We start from the raw sequence: 15,249 nt of genomic DNA on the forward strand, positions 1-15,249 counted from the left end.
ATGAATTCATTTGTGCCTAGATATTGTTTATTCCTGTCCATACGTCTGCTGCCACTGTACTGTTGTATGCCAAGTCATTATTGCAAAATAGAAAGTATTCTCATCTTAATAACCTACCTGGTTAAATAGAGGGCATATGTTATCAGTGGTGGAAAAAGTACTCAATTGTCAGACTTGAGTAAAAGTAAAGATACCTTAATAGAAAATGATTCGAGAAAAAGTTGAAAGTCACCCAATAAAATATTACTAGAGTAAAAGTCTAAAAGTATTTGGTTTTAAATATACTATATATTAAATATAATATATAAGGATCAAAAGTAAATGGAATTGCTAAAATGTACTTAAGTATAAAAATTAAAAGTATAAACCATTTCAAATTTCTTATATTAAGCAAACCAGACGGCACAATTTTATTTTTAGATTTTTATTGACGGATAGCCAGGGGCAGGCACACTCCAACATCATTTACAAACGAAGCATTTGTGTTTAGTGAGTCCAGCAGATTTGTTATTTTTTTACCTTTATTTAACTAGGCAAGTCAGTTAAGAACAAATTCTTATTTTCAATGACAGCCTAGGAACAGTGGGTTAACTGCCTTGTTCAGGGGCAGAACGACAGATTTGTACCTTGTCAGCTCGGGGATTCAATCTTGCAACCTTTCAGTTACTAGTCCAACGCTCTAACCACTAGACTACGCTGCCGCCTGAAGAGGCAGTAGGGATGACCAGAGATGTTCTCTTGATAAGTGTGTGAATTGGACCATTTTTCTATGAAAATGTAGCAAATACTTTTGGATGTATGGAGTAAAAAGTATATTATTTACTTTAGGAATGTGGTGAAGTAAAAGTTGGCAAAAATATAAATAGTAAAGTAAAGTACAGATACACCAAAAAATGTATTTTAGTAAAAATGTAGTATTTTTACTTAAGTACTTTAAACCACTGTATGTTATTGATGATAGTGTTTCCACCAGCTGTACATCTGAAGGTGATTAGCATGTATGGATATAATGTATGACTGGCTTGGAAGATGAGCCAGATGGTCTGCCTTTACCCCATGTATCACTCTCCCACTGGGGGAAAGTTCTGGGACTGGGGGGTTGGTGGGAGCAAGGCGGGGGCTAAAGGGGGTTGGAGGGAACAGGACCCATTGGTTGTGTAAGGGAAACCTGGGGATTATAAAAAGGTCCTAGCTATGCCAGACGTTCCATGCCAGGGAGGATGTGGGTATAAATAATAGGCCATGTGGCGGGCATGCTCTGAGGAAAGGGGGAGAGGGGGCCCTTCAATCAGAGACCTGTCAGTAGGAGGGGAGGGTGTGTGTGCGCTTTTGAGAGTGTGTGTTTTTATGTATGGAGTGGACCCTCTGTCATTACCATGAATCATTACTCTCAATCATGACAGGACTGTACAGATTTGGTGAAGGAACTCACTCACTCACTCACACACACACACACACACACACACACACACACACACACACACACGTTCTTCTATTCTCGTGGGGACCCAAAATGTATTTTCATTCAAAATCTTATTTTCCTTAACCCGTGACCCTGACCCAAACCATATATAATTTGCATTTAGAACCCACACTTCAGAGCCCCTTACCTTCCTATATGTCTATTAAAATATGTAGGCTATCATTTACCCTCATTATGATATACATTTTAGTCATTCAGCAGATGCTCTTATCCAGAGCGACTTACAGGAGCAATTAGGGTTAAGTGCCTTGCTCAAGAGCACATCGAAATATGTTTTACCTAGTCAGCTCTGGGATTCAAACCAGCAACCTTTCGGTTACCGGCCCAATGCTCCTAACTGCTAGGCTACCTGCCGCCCAACAGTATGAACCTTGCCCCATTCACTTGATTTTACCTCCTTCTCTCTCTTTGTCTCTCCCTACAGACCTTATGGTGAGCTCACCAACTGCACCTACCTGATCGCCCTGAAGATGGACTGTTTCTGGCCCAACCGGCAGGTGGACGAGTTCTTCATCCGCATCCACAAGCACTACTTCTACGACTGCTCCCTGTCGGGACGGCAGCTGCGTGATCCGCCCAACCGTATCCTTGGGCCATTCATTGTGGTGCCCATCCTTGTCACGCTGCTCATGACTGCCCTAGTGGTGTGGAGGAGCAAACGCAGTGAAGGCATTGTGTAACCGGGGCCAACCCCAAGCTCCAGGCCCCCAGCCAGGGGAGAAGAGGTCTAGAGGAGGCCCCCTTCACCCTCCACCCAGGACGGAGACAGGTATACATAACGCTGCTGCTACTACAGAACAGACATCATGGACCAGGCAAGGGACTGGGAGGACTATCAAAGCCTGTATCAAGGACAACATTATAGACCATCTATGTTACTGTCACTCTGTTGGAGTTGACAATGAGCTACAGCCACAGGATATAGGAAAGGACATAGACTACAAGATGAGGATTTACAGAACTACACTGATTATACCCTGCAGGAGGACTGCTTTCATGGAGTGTCTGCTTTCATGGAGTGTCTGCTTTCATTACTCTTTATCTGCAAATCCAATCTAGGTGGAGAATCACAAGCTGTTAGCCATGAAGGACAGATGGTGTATGATTGGTTTGAAGGACTTCCTGGGCACATGAGGTAATTTCCTGTGCAGTGAGTTGGGATACTTTGGCACAGCTCCTGAAGTGGACTTTTGACAGTCAGTCACCGATTGGTTGATAGATAGGATGATGCTATCATCTCTGTGCTTTATGGATGATGTCTGTGCACTCTATACTCACCTAATAAACACTGTCTGGATCCAACATCCCTGTACCTGCACCTGTCCCTGTCCATGTCCCTGTCCTTGTTGCTGTCCCTGCCCTGTCCTTGTTCCTGTCTCTAACAGTCAGAACCAACATATTTCTACACTCACCCTTCAATTCCTTACTTTGGCATTTTGCCAAATCGATGTAAGTTATCAAAAATAATATAATAAATCTGAAAATGAAAGAGATGATTAAAAATGACTGATGTGCATGAGACTGTGCAAATGATGATTAGGGGGTGTGGTATGATTGCTAGTCAGCCTATTGCAGATCTGGACAAATGATCCACCAAACACTATTATCCGTATGAATGGTTGACACAGGGCAGGAAAGGTCCACCCCCCCTGTACATTTTGACTGTGTACAACAAACTTGGATTAAAACAAAGACGTGACATTGTGAATCAGTTGCTTTGTAAGAACATGCTCCAGAACTTTGATGACTAGTAAGTCTTTTTGTAAACCTCCCTCTTTGGGCTGGATACGTCAATGTGTAGTTCATACATGCATAATCTATGAGCAGAATTACTGTCTTACCTCAGTTAGCCACGAAATCCCTAGTTTGAAAGCAAATGTTTTATGGAAGATGTGTGGAGCCATTTTCCCAACATTTTCCCACACGTGGGCCAGCCCTCTAGCAATTACAGTTCTAGCCAGTGTGCTTCAGCCCCTCACCATTTCAGTGACAGCTGCACACACAGCAGAGCGAGAGAGAAAGCAATGACGTGGTGCACATATCTGCACATATGTGACGCAGTATGCAATTTTCAGGGACCACTTTTGGCTCGTGAGTGCTATTTTCAGAACTACTTGCTAAAAAGTATACAAAGTACCGGAGAATCTCTAAACAGTGATTTTGTATGATGACTCCTCTCTGCGTAGTCACACTAGGCTTAAGGCTAGTAGATTGTTTAGTAAGTTACTGATAAACTGTCATGTCTGTGTAACAGCAGTGTTAAAGATTGGTCCCTTTATTGGGTCCTTAGCAAGGCTAATGGCATCATCACCCGATAGGGACATTGCCTTTAAGTGCAGAGTATCCTACTTATTGAATTTTCTGACGTACTCTTCATCTTATTAGTACTGAGAGGTAAAGTGTCTGTGTGTCCGGCTGCTTTTCTAATTGCCTTTATATTACTATGGCTGAGACCCGGCTTTGCCGTCTGCAAGACCTGGACTCCCAAAGCCCCCATAGCTACCAGTTTACTCCTATTCACAGGGAAATACTCTCTCATCTCAGCAACCTTTCCACACAGACTTCAAAGCAATTTGATTGCTTTAAGAGATTTAATAACTTTACTGGTCCTCTGCTGAGCTCCCGTATTCAAAACCCTCCTCTTCATTATGAGTCTTGTCAGGCTCGTATGTAGAACATCGTGTACTCTGGGAAACACGGTAAGAGGGTTTAGGGTTTCCCGGGATGATGGTGTTGATGTGAGTCATGACCAGCCGTTCAAATCACTTCATGGCTACCGACATGAGTGCTACGGGGCGGTAGTCATTTAGGCAGGTTACCTTTGCTTTCTTGGGAAGACCAAGAAAGACCTGCTTGAAACATGTAGGTATTACAGACTCGGTCAGGGAGAGGTGGAAAATGTCACTGAAGACACTTGCCAGTTGGTCAGTGCATGCTAGGAGTACACATCCTGGTAATCCGTCTGGCCCTGCGATCTTGTGAATGTTGAACTGTTTAAAAGTCTTGCTCACATCGGGTATGGAGAGCGTGATCACAAAGTCGTCCGGAACAGCTGGTGCTCCCATGCATGCTTCAGTGCTGCTTGCCTCGAGCAAGCATAAAAAGCATTTAGCTCATCTGGTAGGTTTGTGTCACTGGGCAGCTTGCGTCTGGGTTTCCCTTTGTAGTCCGTAATAGTTGTCAAGCCCTGCAACATCCGATGAGCGTCAGAGCCTGTGTAGTAGGATTCAATCTTAGTCCTGTATTGACGCTTTGCCTGTTTGATGTTTTGTCTGAGGGCATAGCGGGATTACTTATAAGCATTCGGCAGCTCTAGCCTTTAGCTCGGTGCGGATGTTGCCTGTAATCCCTGGCTTCTGGTTGGGATATGTACACACGGTCACTGTGGGGATGACGTTGTCGATGCACTTATTGATGAAGCAGGTGACTGAGGTGGAATACTCCTCAATGCCATTGGATGAATCCCGGAACATATTACAGTCTGTGCTAGCAAAACAGTCCTGTAGTGTAGCATCCGCGTCATCTGACCACTTCTGTATTGAGCGAGTCACTGGTACTTTCTGCTTTAGTTTTTGCTTGTAAGCAAGATGTACTAAATGGAGGGGGAGCTTTGTATGCATCTCTCTGTCTGGAGTAAATATGGTCTAGAGTTTTTTGTCCTCTGGTTGCACATGTGACACGCTGGTATAAATTAGGTACCTTAGCTGTATTAAACATGGCAGGTTCTCATGCATATATTATGTCATTTACAACTGATCAATAAATTAAAGAAAGCTTGAGGAAAGGACTATGGGAAAGCCTGTGGGTTTGGATTGAGGTTAGTAGTGTAAATGCAATTACATTTACAGAATGTTAAACAGTTCAGTGTCTCATGACAAAGCTGGTACAGAGGTGACAGGAATGTGGGATTTCAGTGTGCTTTATTTTCCCTGCCTGTGGCGTGTTCCTGGTTTCCCCACAGTAGTTCTGCAACCAGGGCAAACCTCCATCTCTTCCTCTTTCCACTCCATCTCTCTGTTCTCTCTCTCTCTTCTCCCTCTCCCCTTCTCTCCTCTCTCTTTCTCCTCTCTTTTCCCTCCTCTCTCTCTCCTCTATCGCTCCCTCCTCTCCCTTGTCTCTCTTTTCATATCTCCCTCAGAGTTTCATGAACTTGTCAGGTCTCCCTTGTTGTGTTAGCCAGAGGGACAAAGTCATAATGTCATAATGCCACACACCAGCTACTGTCGTTAGATCTCTAACACTGAACCGGTTATGAAATCATTAAGAAAGGATAGGTGAGCAATGGAACATATGGTGGTAGCCTATGTCCAGGGTTGGGTTGGTTACTTTCTAAATGTAATCCATTACAGTTACTAGTTATCTGTCCAAAATTGTAATCAGTAATGTAACTTTTGGATTACTCAAACTCAGTAACATAATCAGATTACCTTCCCCTTAAGAGGTGCAGGTTAGTTGCTAGCACTGTCACAAAGTTATAAAATCAGACTTTAAACCTCAACCTAACCCTAACCTTAAATTAAGACCAAAAATATTTTGGGGGTTTTCAATTTTGACTTTGCAGTTGGCACATCTAGTGGAAATCATCAGTTCTCCCTCAAGGACAAGACTCATCCCCAAAAAACGTCAATCTGCTTAAGACGCATTAGACAAAGACAAAAATGAATATTACTGAACAATTATTGAACAACATCTATTGCAGAATAGATCAATGTTAGAATTTACATAGCTGGCCATAAATGGATGTTGCATTCTACTTTGTGGGTTGGTTATGTAGGATTATTCTAACCCATTGCTTTCTACTACAGATAATAATACAATTATGATATATCTTTACATAAGAAAAAAAAACTGTCTGTCAGATTTCCAGTCATTCCAATTAATGTAGTACCCCTTGATCTGAAAGAATAGTACTCGGAAATATGGAAATATAGATTAATTAATTAGTTTTACTGGAGTATAAAAACTAAGGACTAATTATCCTACTCTGTTGTTTATGATTTTGTTGTCATGGAGGACTGATTGGGTTCATTGCTTCTAGTTGAAAAATGCTGCTCTCGGAATGTCATGCACTGAGAACTACCGAAAGTGCTATTTGCATGTAAAAAATAAAACGTAACAAAACGTTTGCTCTGTTTGCTTCCATTTGGTTCTTAAACGGTAAACGGTTTCCGTAATGAATACACCCTTGGTTGCAAAACCAATTATAATAGGTAGCTTAAACTTCTTCAGTTCAATAATTATTGGGTTAAAATACACATATACATTTGTGAACAGTCATCCACAACAACCACAATCCATAAAAGTCTAAATAGCTAAATGAGAGAGCAGCAGTGTGATTCACATCAATGCGCTATGTAGCCTAGATATTAATAATAAGTGATATCGGTATCGCCCTTTTAGGCTACACCACTGCTGTCATCCTTACCTCAAAGTAGAGGTCTGTGCAAGACTCATTTATTCATCCCTTCCCCAACCGCAGCAGTACCAGCCCACATCCGCTGGCTTTCTGTATGAATCCCACCCGCAAGAACTGGTCAAGAAACCCAACTGCAGTCCAACATTGTTATTGTAGCGCATGGGATGACACAGCTCACTTGCCAGTCTTGGTTGTAGCAATTTTGACAGAGATTCTCACGTGGACCATTATATTAGGCTATAGGTATTACTGCGCTATATCAGCAAATGGGCTAGACATAGTTTGGAGACAGCTGAGTTGAAGAGACTTATTCTCTTGAGCTATCTTTTATAGCCTACCGACATCAGCAGTGGCTGTGCAGAATTTAAGGTGATATGGCCTCAGCAGAAGTCAGGGCATTCATACTTATTGCGCTTTGCCAAGCATCGCAGAGCTGTTGTGAAGGAAGTTGTAAAGGAAGTGAGTTGTGATTATATAGGGACCTCCTGCCCTCACCTACCAACAACAAATCATGTCAATGCAGAGCTATACCGAGTCCTCTGCAATACAACATTTGAGAGGAATTTGAGAGGTGCACAGCTATGCGGTATGGAGCTCAGTCTGGCCTCTGCATGTCTCCAGAGGTACTGCAATTGCGTCACACCATCCATAAGGTGCCTTCAACCACAGTTTCGGATCGAGCATAAATTGGCTCTTAGGAGTGGGACGTTTTTCAGACAGAGACAAATATGGGTGATCAATATTTATTTATTTATTCTAGGCAATGTAGAAATAGCCTAATCATTTAGGAAGTACATTCCCTTGGAAAGATAAATGCCCCATGCTTCTCCGCACATGCATAAGCAGCCTAGTCTATTCAATGGCAGCCCCTCATTCAGGCCCCACATTTTTTTGAGGGGGGGGGCACATATCAGTTTGCAAACAATGTAAAAAATTATATATATCATTGCGTCAATAAAGCCTCATACATTTTTTGTTTTCTTGAGTAAGGCAACTCCAACATGCAGGTGTTTCAGCCTAGCTCAGTGCTTTCTGTGGTGGAGGGGCAAGCCAGCAGAAAATACGGAGAGTTGCACAGTGATTTTCTCAGTGTTCTGTCACTCATGGGGACACTACGTCACCACAAAGTATAAGAGGAGACCTTGAAAAATCTAGCCTTTTTGGTGCTGCCATAGAGTTACATTAGAAGTGCCCATCCAAGAAGGCTCAAGGTCATTGGCCACAGATAAAATTACGTCAAATCACGTTATATGTACAGTAGCTTTGATTGGACTGATCATGTCAACATTATACTTTCAAAATCTTAGCTAGCAGTCATCATGAATCAAGTCGACAATCTACTGGCAAATCCTTTTTAATCCTTGTCATCTGAAGAGAAATAATGTAGAGAAATTATAGATAAAATGTATCGGTGCTCATCGGCCATTGGACATAAACAACAAGTTGGAAATCACAAATTCAATGAGTGGTTTGGAAGGAATCAGTGACAGTGGCTGCGTGGTCCCAAATCTGGGATTAAGGAGCTCTTTTCCAAATTTAAAATGATAAATATTCAACATTGTCTATAGAATAGTTTGTGGTCATACGCTCATCCTTAAAAACATAGGTGTTGGGCTAATAAAGAGTACTGGTATAGAACAAGAAGGCCCTCACACTGTTAAAGCTCCCAATTCACCGCTTTATTGACAACGTTTCCATCCAAAACGAATTTTCGTCAGGTCAAACACACTGAGTGTTCACATCCCAAAATATACACATTTCACCTCACATGACCATTGTAGACATGACGCATGGTGGACGCAAACAACTTTTGGATATCTCTAATAATTACATAACAATGAGATGGGTACATTTAATAGTTACAGAACATAATATATATTTACAAAATGACCAAGTGGGTAACCTGGAAGGCAAGACAAATCAAAGTGAAGTAACATATTCAGGTAAGAAATGGTCTGATATCAAACTCTCGATTCAGACCTCTAGGAGACATGGTACACAATCCAATACAATTCTCTCCTCAATATTAGATTATCAGTATCTCCGCCCCTCTTAGGAGTCTTAACATGTTCAATGCCAATGTTTCTCAAAGAGCTAATGTTGTGACGAGCCTCCATGAAATGCACAGCCACAGGGCATGCTGTCAATGAAGCATGATTTGTGCTGCACTCAAAACAACTGTTAACTCGGAACTGCAAAAACTTGACTTCAGTGAGTTCAAGACAACTGGGAAGACGGGAATAAACAAGGTCTGATTGGGAAAATACGTTTTGAATGGTCGTCCATCTTGGAATTGTAAATCCGGCCTCCAGTTGTTTTGAAAGCACCATAAATCCAGAGAATGCCAGAGTTTGATGACAAAATTTGCCCACGAAGGACCACCGTGCCACCTTCCTGTTCAAGTGAGCACAGCATGACAAGATAAGTCCAAAAATGTATTGTACAGTGGTTCCTACTTTAAAAGTTGTGTCATACTGCGACACACCTTGCATGCTGCCGCAGCATTCTGTGGCACGTAATTTAATTGTCAGCCGTTTCTTTTGTTAATGCAAGTTATTGCTAGTTTGACCACCAGAGGACATCTTTGAGAAGCATTTGATAGTATTCCATATTGGCATTACCAGACAATTTAAAACCTTTTTTTGAAATAACATAGTTTATGGGATTGATTTTAAGAAATTTGGCTTAATTAATTTGATTAATATTATGGTGTTTCTAAACGAAAAACAAAACACTCAGGGTTTCCGTTAGGATGGAATGTTAAATATTCAAATATATAAAGTGTTTTTAGCCACAATCGGCCCCAACCACAATTAATACATTTGGGCACCATCGATAGCGTGCTGGACTTTGGGCTAGAATGTTGAGGATTCGAAACCTGCTCCCTGCTTGTTTCATTACATTATTATGTCGGTCTCAGAACAAAAAGCCTGGATTGTTACTCCCATCTCGTTCCTCGCATCATTCAGCATGCTTGTGAGCGTGCTGGCAGGATGTACTGTTTTTTATTCTGTATATATGAATTACAAATCAGCCTTTACTTAAATCATGTTTCTAGTCTATTGCATAGTTACATTGTGTAATCATTGCTGTCCCAGGAGCTGGAGTGGTAAACACTGTGTATAACTGTAATACATACATGCAGACACAGCATCATTCAAAGAATGGAGTTTGATACACCTGGTACTGGATATGACTGAAAAAACACTTGCTAAATAGAGATTTTCATTAACTTCTTAAAGTGTAGGGGGCAGTATTTGCACGGATGAAAAACGTACCCAAATTAAACTGGTTACTAGTCTGGCCCAGAAACTAGAATATGCATATTATTAGTAGATTTGGATAGAAAACACTCTGAAGTTTCTAAAACTGTTTGAATGGTGTCTGTGAGTATAACAGAACTCATATGGCAGGCAAAAACCTGAGAAAAATTCAACCAGGAAGTGGAAGATCTGAGAATTGTAGTTCTTCTTTCTAATCCCTATCGAAACTACAGTGTCTGTGGGGTCACGTTGCACTTCCTGAGGCTTCCATTGGCTGTCAAAAGCCTTCAGAAAGTTTTTTCATCATTGTCATGTTACCGGGCAGAGAATAGGAGCTCAGTCAATGAGTGGACTGCCTAGGGACAAAGGGATTGGTGATGTGCGATCCCGCAAGCGCGCCTTTCCTTCTTTTTCTTCTTCAATGAATACGCTATTGTCTGGTTGGAATATTATTGCATGTTTACGTTAAAAATACCATAAAGATTGATCGTAAACAACGTTTGACATGCTTCTAAGAATGGTAATGGAGCATTTTGACTTTTTGTGTCTCGGATTGCACTCGCGCCTTTGGATAGTGACCTGAACGAGGTTTTTGGACATAAATATGGATTATTTCGAACAAAAACAACATTTCTTGTGGATGTAGCAGTGCTGGGAGTGCATTCTGACGAAGATCAGCAAAGGTAAGAGAATATTTATAATACTAATTCTGAGTTTAGGTGACCCCAGACCTTGGTGGGTGTCTGTATAGCTTGCTTTAATGGCGAGCTATGTACTCAGAATATTGAAAAATGTGCTTTCGCCGAAAAGCTATTTTAAAATCTGACACAGCAGTTGCATAAAGGAGTACTGTATCTATAATTCTTAAAATAATTGTTATGTATTTTGTCAACGTTTATGATGAGTTTTTTTTGTAAATTGATGTGCTCATTCACCGGAAGTTTTGGTGGGAATACATTTTCTGAACATCACGAGCCAATGTAAAATGCTGTTTTTGGATATAAATATGAACTTTATCAAACAAAACATACATGTATTATGTAACATGATGTCCTAGGAGTGTCATCTGATGAAGATTGTCAAAGGTTAGTGCTTCATTTAGCTGTGTTTTGGGTTTTTGTGACATATCCCCTTGCTTGAAAAATGGCTGTGTGGTTATTTTTGTCTATGTACTCTCCTAACATAATCTAATGTTTTGCTTTCGCTGTAAAGCCTTTTTGAAATCGGACAATGTGATTACATTAAGGAGAAGTGTATCTTTAAAATGGTGTCAAATAGTCGTATGTTTGAGAAATTGCAATTATGATATTTTTGCTGTTTTGTATTTCGCGCCATGCTATTTCATTGGCTGTTGAATAGTTTGGGACAGTCACGTCCCACCTTGCCCAGAGAAGTTAATTAACTTTATGACAACAAAATATGCACAATCATTTGTCTCTACATTAACTAACATATTCCTCTCAATTGTACATTTTTTGCATGACTCGTTATGACGTTATAACTACTTACATTTGCTTCCCCCGTAATATTTTGTCAGCCATCTTTGCTGAAGAAAGTCACCAGGGACAGGTGGCTCACGTCAAATTCATCATTGGAACTACTCGATATGATTGGTCATATAAAAACCTTGGGACCCAAATGCATAATGAGTGCTCTAACTCCTCCTTGTGGTGGTCTGGAGCAATGAAGCCGTGACGCTGGGTACCTCTAAGTCCCGCGGTGTAAGCTCACAACTTTTAAAGGAGGAACCACTATATGCTGCTGCAAAAATTATGTATTATGCCAGGGAGATATGTATACTGTAGCTAAGAAAGTAATACTAAGTGTAAGTTGTGTAATAAGATGTTAGTAGCCCATGTGCCTCACCCTAATAATTTGGTCTATTTACCGCTCTTAATTTTGCCTACTGTTCTGACTTGGTGGTGCACATGTAGCCTATAACCTGTTTTAGAGAAATGTAATCATCGAATATTGTAAGAGATTTCATTGTCTGCTTATATGCCCCCTTTTTTTATCCTATGGTTCTGACTTGGTGTACAGGGAGAACACTGTAAGAACAGCCCATGTTCTGAATTCTGTCGAGGTACATTTCAAAAGTGCTAAACAAATAGTTATATTGACTAACGTTATGTCCGTCGTAGCTCGCGCATTAATGTCTTAATCAAAATTACGGACTGCCTCTTATCCACTTGTCGTCCCTGTCATGACTCTCTCTCCTTGGTGAGGATCAATGGCTGACAGATAGCCAGACTCTCTCTCTCACAGGGCCGGTTTTATGACTTAACAGCCGGTCGTAAAATGTTGAGAGAACTTTCTCTTTCATGGTGTGTAGCATGGGAAGGCTGGAAATCCTTTGTTACACAGAGAGACTATGCTGCCAAAACTTCAACATCAAACAATGGACATTTAAACAATCTTTCTAACATAAAGAATGTTGGGAACGATGAGAGATGGAATATGGAAAATGCATGTATATTTTGTTGGGCTCCTGAGTGGCGCAGTGGTCTAAGGCACTGCATCTCAGTGCAACTGGTTCAAATCCAGGCTACATCACATCCAGCTGTGATTGGGAGTCCCATAGGGCGGTGCACAATAGGCCGTCATTGTAAATAAGAATTTCTTCTTAACTGACTTGCCTAGTTAAATAAAAAATTTTGATGTCATAAAAATGATCAGAAGACGTTATAGAAACATTTTAACTTTAAAAGCTTTCACAATGTATATATCAGATTTACATCTAAATGTTGTAAAAATTATACGATTAAATATGAAAATATTATTGAGATAATGGCTTTTCATATAAACCTGGACCCAGTCAGTAACCACGCCTATGTGAGCACAGAATTTGTGTCAACAGGACAGAACACCCTCCAAGGCCAAAGTGCTTAAAAGGACTCGTTGAGAATTTAACTATAGACCAGAGAACATGAGGACATGGACCACACGTTGAAATGGTTAAAACTACAAGTCCAGAAAATGGTAAAACCTTCTGAAACTCTCAACGAGTGAAGAAGGTGAAGACTAGACCAAACATTAACAGTCTGCAGCTGGGTATGTGAAGTAGTCTAGGACAATTGACCAAAGACGGACGGGAAGAACAGATCCCTCTCACCACCGTGTGGTACACCTGGAGGTAACCATTCTAAGAACACTCCATGATGAATTTAATCAAGTAATAATTAAACGTAGTGGGTAATTATTCGATAAATAGCAGTCATCACATTAATGATAGTCACGTCACAACATATTGGTGCCCCATGTGAAGAATCAAAGATGGAATGAGGCCTTCATGTTGAATTCAGCCTATATGAAATTGGGCAGCAGATTACGTTATCCACCCAGATTACGTTATACACCATTAGAACTGTAGGCAGGAATTGTTGAGGTGTGTGTGTTTCCATTTTAACAAGATACATAGACGTTGCCTCCGGTGTTGTTTCTCTGATAAAGTCAGCATGTAAGGGTTAATTACTGAATACTACGAGCCAGGACATACATATGGGCTGGCCGGTTTAGGTATTCTGAAAATAGATTAGTTGGGCCAAAAAGTAGTACTATTTCTGTCTCTCGTGTTTCAGAAGCGGGTAGACTCAGTCATTATTAATTTTTTGAGCTGAGACATATGGGCCGACCAATTAGAGAAATTTGAGTAGATATGTTAGCTTGACCGAAGTGAGTAATTATCTCTCAATCTCTTGCGTTTCAATAGCGTGGGTAAAAAAACGGTGTATTTCTTTGTTACCGCTCATTCAGGAAAAACATTGCGAAAAATAACACTGAAAGGGTTTGAATGTGAGACGTCACTAGTAAACACGTTCCCTTGTTGAAGGGGACCCTATTTTACTCAGAAGTGAGATTCCAGTACAAAGTAGGGTTAGCTTTAGCTAGATGTTAAGCCAACAAAGGGAGAGCAGCCATTTTTCCTTTGTTCACATGGCGACAACGCCTGTGCCATGGGAAACGGAAGTTACGCCTCCTTTGGACTCCCGTTTGATTTTAGCTTTTTGGTGGTGGTCACGTGATATCCAGCCAATCTCAACTGATTGGATATCATTGTCTCATTCAATTTTAACTAGGAAGTTAAAATTTCCAAAACTTACCTTTTCAGGGTGATCATTTGGATAATATCCAAATTGATTTGTTTCAACAGAGGAGACATGTAAACTTTTTCACATTAACCTAGATACAGCAACGCTTTCAGGTTAATTAAAGTTTAAATTCCCAGATAGCCTATACAGGGATGACTAATCATTAACATTCGCAAGCTCATTGAGGCCAACTCCCACAGTACTAATCCAGTATTGACGGAAGTCCCGCCTTCGTGGGAATCCCATTTGGTTTCAGCCCTCAGGTATAAGTGACTCCTGGTGGTAAAGAATCAACAATATATATATTTTTTTAAATAAAATATCCATTGAGGCCCAATGTCATCTCACATTTGTAACAAGTGGTTACTCTTCTGATATCCAGCCAATCTCAACTGATTGGATATCGTTGTCTCATTCAATTTAACAAGAATGTTAAAATTGCCAGACTTACCTTTTCAAGTTGATCATTTGAATAACATCCAATTGGATTTGGTCCAACCAACGAGACTTTTAAAATGTTTCCACATTAAACCTAGATACAGCAATGCTTTCAGGTTAATTAAAGTTTAATTCCCAGATAGCCTATACAGGTATGATTAACTTCTCAGGGCTACGTGGGACGCTACCATCCCACCCAGGGTTCACACTATTCAACAGCCAGTGAAATATCAGGGCGGCAAATTCAAAACAACAAAACCTCATAATTCAAATTTCTCAAACATACAACTATTTTACACCATTTTAAAGATACATCTCTCCTTAATCCAACCACATTGTCCGATTTCAAAAAGGCTTTACAGCGAAAGCATAAAGTTAGATTATGTTAGGACAGTGCCAACACAAGAAAAACCACATAGCCATTTTCCAAGCAGGAGAGGGGTGAGAAATACAGCTAAAATTAAGCACTAACCTTTGACGATCTTCCTCAGATGACACTCCTAGGACTCAATGTTACACAATACATGTATGTTTTGTTCGATAAAGTTCATATTTATATCC

General features: G+C 40.6%; 1 protein-coding gene across 1 annotated transcript in view; it reads left to right on the plus strand.

Moving 5' to 3' along the window:
• LOC115160877 (receptor activity-modifying protein 1) overlaps nucleotides 1–3,182 on the plus strand; it is a 69,932-nt gene extending 66,750 nt beyond the window's left edge. The window contains exon 3 of the mRNA XM_029711373.1: nucleotides 1,908–3,182. Within this exon, the coding sequence (XP_029567233.1) occupies nucleotides 1,908–2,163 (256 nt within the window). The 3' untranslated portion in view covers nucleotides 2,164–3,182. The remainder of the gene's footprint in view (nucleotides 1–1,907) is intronic.
• The last annotated feature ends 12,067 nt before the right edge of the window (nucleotides 3,183–15,249 follow it).

Source organism: Salmo trutta, chromosome 24 (genome assembly GCF_901001165.1).
Source record: "Salmo trutta chromosome 24, fSalTru1.1, whole genome shotgun sequence".
Classification (NCBI taxonomy): Eukaryota; Metazoa; Chordata; class Actinopteri; order Salmoniformes; family Salmonidae; genus Salmo; species Salmo trutta.